Source organism: Oncorhynchus nerka, linkage group LG24 (assembly GCF_034236695.1).
Source record: "Oncorhynchus nerka isolate Pitt River linkage group LG24, Oner_Uvic_2.0, whole genome shotgun sequence".
Lineage (NCBI taxonomy): Eukaryota > Metazoa > Chordata > Actinopteri > Salmoniformes > Salmonidae > Oncorhynchus > Oncorhynchus nerka.
The window spans coordinates 41,700,265-41,712,518 of NC_088419.1; the positions used below are offsets into that span (position 1 = coordinate 41,700,265).

Consider the following 12,254-nt stretch of genomic DNA (forward strand, 5'->3'; position numbering starts at 1 on the left):
AGTAGCCTGCCTTACCACACTCCCATGCCGTGGGTAGGCTACAGTAGCCTGCCTTACCACACTCCCATGCCGTGGGTAGGCTACATTTAGATTCCTGGGGTGTACATGCAGCTCACATGACTGCTGCATATTACTGTAGACATTGTGTCAAGATCGGCAGGAAAACCAATGGGGTTCCTCTCTGTATGTGTGTGTGTGTATGTGACGTAAAGGGAGGCGGGTCGGAGGCAGGTCTGCGTGTATGTGTGTGAGCGAAAGAGTGTGTGTGGAAGCCTATCCGCCAGGCTGTCGGCTCCTGCACTGAGGCACGGTGTGTGTTGCGCGGCTGACCTCGCATTGAATGGACTAGATTTCCCCAGCCACGTAAGTACACACCACGGCCGGAAAGGATGTCTTGCTGAATCAAGGGAAAGGCCTGGGAAAGTCGGCCATCCCTTAATTCCAGCAGCTGAAACAGTCGACGACAGTTCCTTCGGTTTTTAAAATTCGTCGCAAAGGACATCCACTTCCGAACACAACAAAGGGCTACGAATTCTGGATGGTTTTCTCTCCATATTTGGTCGATGGCAATCCCCGAAGCTCGCTGCATTTGTGGAACGAACAAGGCCCATCTGACACTGGCCTGGTAGCTATGAAGCAATAGCATTGCTTTCGCTATCAATAATTCATGTTGATTTTATATATAGCCTACGGTAGCTTGCAACGTCGGTGCGATTTTAACCGCGGTTACTTTGTATGGTCTCAGTCTGCAAGCTATTAGACGGATACATTGTTTCTATTTTCTGAAACGTGTCATGCAATTCGATTAATCTGCGGGATAGCTTTATGCTAAATATTAAATCTAGCAGTCCAATCGTCATTACAAAACTGACATTCGGTAGGATTTGAGTGTTTCGTTTGTAGCAAATCGGCGTTGCTGTCTCTCGCACTCTGAAAGCGTTCATCCTCTTCTGCAAAGGGCTGCCGTGCGTTATGGGGCAGTGAACAAGGATTTTGTTTTAGTCCTACAGCTGGGTAGATAAAGACCACATATTGCAAAAATTATCTTCGAATTGCCCTTTTCTTTGCATGTATTGCACATGAGCCCTCCAGCTGTACATATATAGCTTGACATAGCCTAGCCTACGTATTACAGTGTAATAGGTGCCCTTGCAAAAGTAGCGCAACATATAATCTAGATTGACATTTTTTAAACGGCAGCTACAAAGTATTGGGCCACAACAACCAATCTATTGACTCAAGTTTACATCCCTGCCTTCGAAGAGAAGAAGACCCCCGATAGTTTGGAAGTATTTCAGGGAATCCTGATGAACATACAGAGATCAAATCCCATCAACATCTCGCGTTATGGGAGATCACGGCACAAAGCAACCGAATACGAGGAGTTATCTTGCTTGAGGACTACAGAATCCAGCCAGAGTTTCAGTCCTAACCTAGGATCCCCTAGCCCCCCCGAAACACCGGATTCCTCCCACTGTATCTCCTGCATCGGGAACTACCTGCTCCTCGAGCCATTGGAGGGGGACCACGTTTTCAGAGCCGCCCACCTGCACACCGGTGAAGAGCTTGTATGTAAGGTGGGTATTCGAGCTATAAGAGTTGTATGGGCCCTTGGGTTGATTGGCGGTCGCGTTAGTCATCGAGAGATTGCAGCAGATATGGGCCTATATTGTAGCAAACGTCATGCAAATTCCAATCATCTCGAGGAGATCACATTAGCCTAACCACAAAACACCATATTTGGTCAATCCACCAGGGTCATATGCAAGTTGAATGTAGAATAGAATTATAGCACTATAATAAACTAGAACTTGCTCACAATGCAGACATCTATTTTAGATATATAAATATACAGTAATTACATGTTTATAGCTGTAGGGCAGGCCTAGCTGGTTGCCTTTTTAAATGCAAATTACCCACGGACTGTCCAATAGGGCATGCACAACTAAACAATGCACTGTATAGATAAATACCCGGTGTTGGCACGAAATTTGTCTCCTGATATTTTATGCATGAATTGGAAATACATAAAAGTGAATGGAGTGCAAAGCAGGCAGCTCAGCTCGCGCGTGTCTCGAGAGCTATGTGGGTCCGGTTGCAATGATGTAACGTCGACAAAGGAGTTAGTAACTGCTCTCACAAACTAATAGCCCGTGTAGCACTACCCAGTCCTTTGTTCCTCATTGTTAAAAAATGAAAATGAGGTTTTCCCCATTCTCCTGCGCATGCAGCCTGGTCTCATAGATTAGACGTAATATAGTAAATTAAAATCTGGGAAACTGAAATTAGTAACAATTTAAATTAGTAACAAATGTTACATGTGGTATGGTTACACATGGTTACTTATGGCAAAACCTACAGTGAGGGGGTTGGTTGGGCATATAACGCAAATGTCTAGCCATCTAAATGTTGCGAGTTTGAATCTCATCAGTGACAACTTTAGCATTTTAGTCCTCGGGGCTCCTGAGTGGCGCAGCGGTCTAATGCACTGCATCACTACAGATGCTGGTTTGATTCCGGGCAGTCCCATAGGGCACGCGCACAATTAGTCCAGCGTCGTCCGGGTTAGGGTTTGGCCGGCTTAGGCCGTCATTTTAAATACAAATTTGTTCATAACTGACTTGCCTAGTTAAATCAAGGTTAAATAATAATAATAATTAGCAACTACTTTGCAACTACTTAGCATGTAGCTAACCCTAACCTTAACCCTGTTATCTAACCCTAATGCTAATGTTAGCCACCTAGCTAGAATTTGTACATATCATGAGTTTAGCAAATTCTTAACATATAATAGGAATTGTAATTCATAACAGCATAGAAAATGGGTGATGGACATCCACAAATGAATACATACCATACGAAACGGAACATATACTAAAATGGAGGTACTTATTTACTTACATAATAATACGAAATGCTCTGAGACCAGGTTGGCACATAGCACACGTGCTCCGCTTTTCATTACTACCAAAATGACCCACAATTTCCCATGGCAAATGGGGGTATAATATAATATTGTTTCAGTTCTTCTAGTGCAATATGAATATAATACATTTAATTGTAGTTAAATTTCCATCTTGTTGTTGTTTTTCCTCATAGGACACACATCACCAGAGGGTCTGAAAGATCCGATATGTGGTCGACTTGTCGGATAGGACTTCAATTTGTGCATAGGGCAACCTTTTGGCCTTTGTTTCCACCTCTGTACAGTACATTATTGACTTAACTGTAAATCAATATGAATAACCTTACGGTAACTCTTTATACATGAGGTTCCACTGTTTCCACCACTGTAAAGTACATTATTGACTTAACTGTATATTATGATTATTGGCGCATTGGATACATGCACCCTTGGGTACGTTCAAATGATTAACCCTAAACAGGGTCATAAACCTGACCTGATTAATAGACAAAATACTTAGGCTAAAAGCACACAGGCCCCATCGGAGCACAGTCCTAGAATGATAAGTATGGCCTTTGGCACTGTAACTGCCACTGCCAGCGAGCTATATTTATACATCTGACCTCCATTTTTACTGAATGTTGCCAAGCAACATCAAAGATCAATTTGTAATCTCAGAATTGACAGTTTACTGCCTCGGCGTATTAGTAGAACCCAGCTACAATTGTAGACCTTGAGAAGCACACACACACTGCAGGGTGAGCCAGAGCCTACTGTTTTCTAACCATTTATCGACTCGGAGTCGAGAGGCTCGTTCACCTGGGCTGCACTTGCTGAACGTCGAGGTGGAGAACAGAGGGGAGAAGGGTTACTATGGAAACCGGGGGAGCCTGTAGCATATGCAAGGAGGGCGACAGCGACAATGTTACAGAATGTTCACATTCAGATATAAATGTGTGCATGCAAAATATGGAACGGTTACCCTGTAGTTCTATGTCTTTACTTCTCTATCTGCAGCAGCAATCTAAATGTTACACCCCATGGAATGAACCTTGGTCTGAAGGTTCTGGAGTCCTGGGGCATAGGCATATTCATTAAGGTGAAACATTGGAGAAATACAGAGCTTACCCGGTTCTCTATTCTACACGATGATAGACAATCACATCTGTTCTAGTCTACACAATGTGCTGAGCAATGACTGTCATCTCCATTGGGTACTAAACTCCTTCCCCCTCTTTCTCCCCGCCCCCGCCCACCCCCTCTCCCTCCCCCTCTCCAGGTGTTTGAGATAGGCCGCTACCAGGAGTCCCTGGCGGCCTACTTCGCCCTGGGCAGACATGAGCACATCAACCAGGTGGTGGAGGTCCTGCTGGGGGAGAAGCGGGCCTACGTCTTCTTCGAGAGGAGCCACGGAGACATGCACTCCTTCGTCCGCACCTGCAAGAAGCTACGCGAGGACGAGGCCGCCAGACTCTTCCGTCAGATAGCCTCGGCTGTGGCGCATTGCCATGACAACGGCGTGGTCCTCCGGGACCTCAAGCTGAGGAAGTTTGTCTTCCGGAACGAGGACAGGTGAGGAAGTGGACGGGGTGGGGAGGGGTGATGGATGGGCGAGGGGGGGGACTCTTTGTAAATCGATGTGAATGTAAATAACTCTACGGTAACTCTTTACATGAAGTTCCACTGTGCAGTAAAACTGTGATTACTACAGTAACAATGTAATTGTTACATAATAATGGAGTTGAGCAGTTTCTCTTTAGATCAGAGGTCGCCATATTGGAGGTACGTAATATAACTAGGAGTACGCATGCATGTATGTGGTTTGGGGACAAGCAGGGAGACTGGATACAGTCTAGACCCCCGGCCAGCAAGCTGAACTGCTGTTAAACTGGTTAACAGTGAAGAAGAGATGCCAGGAGTTGCTTTGTCTGACAGATGTTCAATTACATTGGGATTTACCATGTAAGGCTGTGGTACAGAGTAATGAATCGGTTCTACACAGACAGCAGCTAGTGCAGGCTGTAGTATATACTGACCCCTGGTGGTGGGCTGTCCACATTTATCACTATAGTGATCCAGGAGAACAGTGATAAAAACATATTCTAATGCTGCTTTTTTAACTGACTGTCGAGGCAAGCACGTGTTGTTCCTGGCACTGACTGGATGCCCTCTATCTGAATGCCCCAGCCCAGACACACACTGAACTCAAGTCAGCTTGGTGTTTTCTCCTCCAATGGTTGAGGTTACATTGGGCGAAGTGTAAGCTGATCCTAGATCTGTTCAGGACCTCATTCTGCTCCAACCTGACAGTGGAGTAGAGGCCCTTTTATCTATGTGAATATGTGGCTGCGTCACCCTCTGGCTTTGCTCATTGAAAAGGGAAGCTGAGCCACACTCATTTAATAGCAGTCTTCACGACCTTGGCTGCCATGACAGGACCAACCATGTGACAGGGTGGGATGTGAAACCCTCCACTGAATGATTGATGGGGGCAGAGCGTGGTTCAAGGGGGTGAAGAGAGACACTGGGGTGGGGACTGGAGGTGCATCTAATTCTAAGTGGCTTCCTTCCTCTACTCCTGTCCTTGTATCCTCTCCTACATCTGGACTGATGGTAAAACACAAGCTAGCACGAGATGAAAACAATAGAAAGAAAATCTAAGCAGTACAGTGGTAGGCTACTGGGAATCTGCTTTCGCCTATCCAGCTCTTTCAAATTAGTGCAGATGAAGGAAAGGAGATGAGGAGACCGGAGAGGGCGCCACTTCAGACTCTTCAGAGTCACCCTGGCCAAAAGCCAAGTCCCAGAGCTTTAGTGGCTGGCCAGAGAAGGGAGAGAGAGAGAGATAGGTGTCCCAGTAAGTTGATATGGCCACAGTATTTGCAGTGTGTGGTGACAGACTGGGAAACCTGCTTATATCATCATGGTTGAATTCACCCCTCACTGTCCCCCAGGAATGGTTATAGGCCATACTTGCTGGGATTCAGCATCAGCCAGGGGATATCTAGAACCCAACCTACAAAGCACTGTCCCTTACTGTACCAGACAGTGACCTCTTAACCCAGCAACGTGTTTTAATGTATTTTTAACATCTTTATGGGGATGTTAAACATGAGATGCTATGTAAGCAGTAGTAAGGCATATGTCAACCTCTTTATGTTTGCTGGTATGTATGTTGCAGGTAGCTCTGTCAGTGACATTTACAAATGGGCTGCTTATAAAGGTTATTATTGGAGGTAACGCACTGATTGCATACTCTCAACTACCTGAACTCAAGCTCCTGGAACAAAAGAAATCGGAAACAAGTGAAGAGGACGGTACAAAATCCCACAATTAACACAAAGTCAAGCCTAAGCCCAAATCAGTGGAGGTGTGTGTTTGAGCCACTGCTGCAGCTCTACTCTTCTCCTTCATGAACCTTTTACTGCAGTGGGCTAAATCAGGGTCGCACCGGGTTTCTTGGTAGTCCTAAACAATTCTACCTTGAAACCAAAGTACACACGTGGTTATGGGCTTCAAAAAAAGAAGACCCCCGTACCCAGTGGTGAAAAAAGTACCACATTGTCCAAAATGTTTATTAATTATGAAAAATATGAATAATAGGTCATTTAACTACAGGAAAGGGCTACAATGGATGGAAGTGTTCAGTTCTCCCTGAATATGTGCGTGTGCGTCTCTCAAAGCCCACTTCCACGCAAACAGATGGAGCCACTTTAGGTGGAGCCTCACAAGTGTCCCGTTCTCATCTGTGTACAGGGTCTGTAGACCGTGAACTGCTCCAGAGTCCTCATCAGTCATGATGCCTCTGAACAACCCTTCATTATGATCTCAGAGAACCATGGCTGTGAGAAGGTCTGCTTTGAAAAGAGACGAGGCTTAACAGTTCTGTTTTTTTTTTAGGATGATAACACTTTTGAGGGTTGATTCCCGTTTTCAAACTCTTCTTACCACATGCTTGCTCAAGGCCTCTGAACTGAAGTCGTCCATAATGGCGGTTCTTGGACTGGAGAGGTTTATTGAATCAGCTGGGCTATAAATAGGCTGATGCATGCTGGCAGGCTGGTTGCGCTGCTCTTATCTCTGTGAATGGAAATGTCAGATGTAAGCCCCAGGCATTATGTGCTCCATGTAGTTTAATGTCCAAAGCTATGGATCGGCGATGTCCATCACAGTGAATTACATTGCGATCCCACTAGAGGAGGGCAACTGCCTACAGTGATCAAGAACTGTGCGGCAGAGGCATTACTATACTCACAATGTACTTTTGATTTTATGGACCAATTACATTTAAATGGGAAAATGCGTCAATGACCATCGGTTATATAAAAGGACAGATATGATTCTTATCAGAATGTTTTTTATGTGCATCCTCCTGTGGAATGAGGACTCTGGGCATTCATATTTGTTTGTTGTCTGTTCTTGTCTCCCTCCAGGAGCCTTGTGAAGCTGGAGAGCCTAGAAGACACCTACATCCTGGAGGGCCATGACGACTCTCTGTCAGACAAACATGGCTGCCCCGCCTACGTCAGCCCCGAGATCCTCAACGCCAGCGGCAGCTACTCGGGCAAGGCGGCCGACGTCTGGTCCCTGGGCGTCATGCTCTACACCATCCTGGTGGGCCGCTACCCCTTCCACGACGTAGAACCCGGCTCCCTGTTCAGTAAGATCCGCCGGGGCCACTTCAGCATCCCAGAGACCCTGACGCCCAAGGCCAAGTGTCTGATCCGGAGTATCCTCCGCCGGGAGCCCGCAGAGCGCCTCACATCCCGGGAGATCCTGGAGCACCCCTGGTTCTTATCCTCCGGGGCAGCAGGCGGCGCTGTGGTCCAGGGGAGAGGGGAGAGGGAGCAGGAGCAGACTGTCCCCGAGGTGAACATGGAGGAGGAGCTGGATCAGTTCTTCAGCTGAGCAGACAGGAAACAGGAAGCACAAAGGGAGGACTACCCCACAACGCGGAACAAATGCGACACGCTCAGAAAGAGCCTAACGGTAGATTAGTTGTTTAGCAGGTGAAACATTGTCACTCACAGAAAAGGTGTTTCCATCTTTTTTTCTTTCCATTCCATGGAAAACCAACCTCGAGGCGGAGCCAGGTGGTGAATGGCTCACAAACATCACGGGGGCGGGACTTCTGTTAAGAGGAGTTGCCGCCACTAGACATGCAAGTCGCAAACAATGTAGCAAACATAATCTTTTTTTTCTTTTCGTGGTGCTTTTAAAAGTAGATACATACGACATGTTGTGACGCTACAGCAAGCACGAAGGGACACAAGACCTCAGCCAAGGAGAACAAGACACATGTCAGTCAGTCAAACTGCTACTACACTCCTCTGAGTTTTCACATGACCAGGTATAAATTGCCCACTAAACCACAGATCTAAGATCAGATAACCCAACCCTCAATCCTAAACCATTATTAGGAAGATTAAAACAATATCTGAAACTGGACCAGTGATTAGGGCCAACTTCTACCTACTCTGTTTCGAACAATCATCAGGACAGATGACCTCATTTTTGGTTGCTCACTCATTGTTTGTCTCTCATTACCTAACATGACCATTGACCCTAGGTTATAAAGCTCTTACTGACATAGAAGACGGATAGTTACTCAATTATTGTACGTACCCGTCTTCAGAAACCTGTGTGCTTCATCATCTTTTTCTGTGTAGCCTTATTCCTCTTCCCCACTTATTGTGTGCATTTCTTTTTAAAAAAAATTAAAAAATATGTTCCACCACCATTCAATTATCATGAATTAATAAGGCTAGGTTTTAAGTTTGATATCACCTTGTTGTGTTAAGCTATTCCATTCAGTTGTTACTGCTGCTTTCATATCTTCTCCTTAACCTTCATTTGTAACCTCTCTCTCCCTCTCTCTCTCGTTAAAGCCTTCACCAGTTGCATCATGCACTTGATTTGTTTAGGCTCGGTGAACGATCGTTTTCACCGCTCTAGATGCGCTTTCTCTATTTAAGTTTAGCTTTTTATTTGTAGGAACGGAAAACGTTACGTTTTATTTAAATTGTAACATCAACTATATACATATAAATATATATATATATATATATATTTAAAAAAAAACATTGCAGGGTTTTTCTTTTTCAGAGATTCCTTTTACATGTATGTATTTGTAGGCAATATTTTGGACACAGGACAGGTGCGATGGGAAAAAGGCTGTCCGAAGTTTTTAGAAAAAACAATTCAACTTTTGTGCCAGTATTTCTGTGCCCCCCCCCACCCATGCCGACTTCAGTCACCCTTAATATATTTTATTTTGAACTTGAAACCAATTATTAAAAGATACCATCACAGTAACATGGTCTGCAGTAGCCCATGTTGATTTCCTTCTGCCTGCGTAGGTCCTGTGAAACTGTCCTGTTCTGAATGGGTACCAGTGGACATGTTTTGTCGTATCTCAATGTTACTTGAATTTGTGTTTTTATTAACTAGTCCTCGGCATGTGCCCTATGAATGCTATCGCCTGCCTAGCAGGGTCAAACAAAAACAAGCTTGTTTTTATAAAAGTAAAAACACAAGTGAACATTTTATCAGAAATTTGCTATTTTGAGTCGCTTTTAAAAACTGACTATTGCTTTTATTTTTGTTTCGTAGAATGAGCTGCCCATATTTGCGTTTAGTGCTGATTTGGTGCTAATGTTCAAGGAGTCTTTTTGTTTTGGAGGGGAGTGGTGCATGGTGGGAATTCTGCCTCGGATGTTCTGATTGTAAAATGTAATAGATTTTGGTGTTTTGTCCAAATTTATTCAGTAAATAAATTGTGAACTGCACATTGGGTTTGATTCTTCTCTTAGCACATCATAGATATTGTATCTTTGTGACATTAGGCCTCTGTATATTATTACTCAAGCCACTCTGATGGTTATTACAAAGTGCTTTGTATCGGGGATTGCGTCCTGTCATTAGCTCAGGCCACAGTGATGTAACCACTGCGTTTTCCTGGAGTACATTACAGTATGAACACGTTAGACATCTTTGGGTGAAGAGCACCGAAACACATTACAGAATGTCTCAATGCTTAAGTGCTGAGCTCACAGTGTTAAATTAACAGATATAGTATTACCCCAATTAAGGGTAGTGTATTTGACCACACACAATGTTGAGACTTTCCACCTGTTAGACTATACATTAGGCTAGTTGACTTCAGATACTCTGCTAATGCAGATAGTATCCATCTGTCCACACACAATAGACTTGAGCAGAAAATAGTAGTATTTTGTAGTTTATTTGAAAATACCAAAACTTTTCAAGTACTCAATGTAGTCCAATATAGTTTATATAGAGTTTCAACTATTAGGCAACTACAGAGGATTCGGAAAGTATTCAGACCCCTTAACTTTTTCCATATTGTTACGTTACAGCCTTATTCTAAAATGTATTAAATCGTTTTTTTTCCCCTCATCAATCTGCACAAAATAACCCATAATGGCAAAGCAAAAACAGTTTTTTTGACATTTTTGCAATAAAAAAAAAGAAACTATTGAAATATTACATTTACATAAGTATTCAGACACTTTTACTCAGTACTTTGTTGAAGCAGCTTTGGCAGCAATTTCAGCCTTGAGTCTTCTTGGGTATGACACTATAAGCTTAGCACACCTGTATTTGGGGAGTTTCTCCCATTCTACTCTGCAGATCCTCTCAAGCTTTGTCAGGTTGGATGGGGAGCTTCGCTGCACAGCTATTTTCATGTCTCTCCAGAGATGTTAGATCGTGTTCAAATCTGGGCTCTGGCTGGGCCACTCAACAACATTCAGAGACTTGTCCTGAAGCCATTTCTGCATTGTCTTGGCTGTGTGCTTATGGTCGTTGTCCTGTTGGAAGGTGAACCTTCGCCCCCAGTCTGAGGTCCTGAATGATCTGGAGCAGGTTTTCATCAAGGATCTTTGTACTTTGCTCCGTTCATCTTTCCCTCTGTCCTGACTAGTCTCCCAGTCCCTGCCTCTGAAAAACATCCCCACAGCATGATACTGCCCCATCATGCTTCACCGTAGTGATGGTGCCAGGTTTCCTCCAGACGTGACTTTTGGCATTCAGGCCAAAGAGTTCAATCTTGGTTTCATCAGACCAGGGAATCTTGATTATTTTAGGTGCCTTTTGGCAAACTCCAAGCGGAATACTTATGTAAATAAGGTATTTCTGTTTTTTATTTATAATACATTTGCAAAAATGTCTAAAATCCTGTTTTCACTTCATCATTATGGGGTATTTTGTCTAGATTTCTAAGGAAATGTTTTTATTTAATTTATTTTAGAATAAGGCTGTAACGTAACAAAATGTGGGAAAAAGTCAAAGGGTCTGAATATGTTCCGAATGCTCGTTACCTTTCAGAAAACCAAATAATATTTGAATATATGCAAGTTATTTGAAAATAAATAAAAATGTATTTCAAAACCACAAGATTTAGTTGAATTAGTCTAAATATATGATCATTAGCGTATGGGTTGAATGGCTCTTAGATATGAATCTTAATATGGCCGATAGCCTAGAATTAAATACACAAAGGACATAGAATCACCGCAACATTAGAGTAGATCACTTTTGCAGCTTCAAAATGAGTAACAAGTATATTTTCATAAATGAGCGAGACATAAGGTAATACAGCAACACTTGACTTCAAGTTCTTATACATGTGTAGTAACTTTGTAATTATTGTTACACAGGCACAAAAACTGTTTAATATTAAGTGTTACTTAGAATGCTGACAGTAACACAATATGGCTAAAGTGTCCAAAGGAAACTAAATATTTCAAAACCGCCTCCGTGAATCAACAACAGCCAAGGCAGATCTAAAATGGTTTGTTTTGTATTCTGAGTAAACTATCCCTTGGTATAGTGTGTTTGAAACAAACCCCCCCAGATGGACAAATAGGTTTGAAATTGTTTTTGCTGAGCATCCAACTTGCTGTTTGAAATGTTTGCAAATGGCTTTGAATTACTCTGCAGTATTTTCATGAATTGCAACTTTCAACCGTTTCAATGGCATGTTGAAAGAGTCCTACAGTAGTGGAGTGTCACAACCTATTTATATTTATCTGCACAAAATATCATTGGTTAATTGGTTTGACTTGATGTACACCTGGGGCAATGGACATTCAGGAGAATGGATATTTACAAAATGTTCACGTAGAAATGTGTTGTGTAGATCCAATATGACTGTCAGTTAGATTGGAATAGTATAGGTGAGTGTGTGACCCCTGTTCTTTTTCTATCTTCAACATGCAGTCCCAAATACAGCCCTGCCTTTGGCTGTGGTGATCATGACATTTTGTCAGATGGTTATTTTCATGCAAATGACTGCCGGTCTCACCGTAATTGACCATTAATTAAC

At 43.2% G+C, this 12,254-nt stretch overlaps 1 protein-coding gene across 2 annotated transcripts; it reads left to right on the forward strand.

Moving 5' to 3' along the window:
* The first annotated feature begins 267 nt into the window (after positions 1-267).
* Positions 268-9,693, forward strand: LOC115108005 (tribbles homolog 2-like). 2 transcript variants are annotated; one of them, XM_029631859.2, is made up of 3 exons: positions 268-363; positions 4,185-4,477; positions 7,339-9,693. In XM_029631859.2, the coding sequence occupies exons 2-3, from the start codon at positions 4,323-4,325 to the stop codon at positions 7,811-7,813; spliced, it is 630 nt and encodes a 209-aa protein (XP_029487719.1). In that variant the 5' UTR covers positions 268-363; positions 4,185-4,322; the 3' UTR covers positions 7,814-9,693. The 2 variants fall into 2 exon arrangements, with proteins under 2 accessions (XP_029487719.1, XP_029487718.1); XM_029631858.2 differs by having other exon boundaries at positions 272-1,577.
* The last annotated feature ends 2,561 nt before the right edge of the window (positions 9,694-12,254 follow it).

Excerpts from the sequence above, each read along its gene's own strand:
- LOC115108005 (XM_029631858.2), top strand. The coding sequence starts at position 1,308 with ATGAACATACAGAGATCAAATCCCATCAACATCTCGCGTTATGGGAGA. Across the intron at positions 1,578-4,184 it reads GTGAAGAGCTTGTATGTAAG|GTGTTTGAGATAGGCCGCTA; the intron begins GTGGGTATTCGA and ends CCCCCTCTCCAG. Across the intron at positions 4,478-7,338 it reads GTCTTCCGGAACGAGGACAG|GAGCCTTGTGAAGCTGGAGA; the intron begins GTGAGGAAGTGG and ends GTCTCCCTCCAG.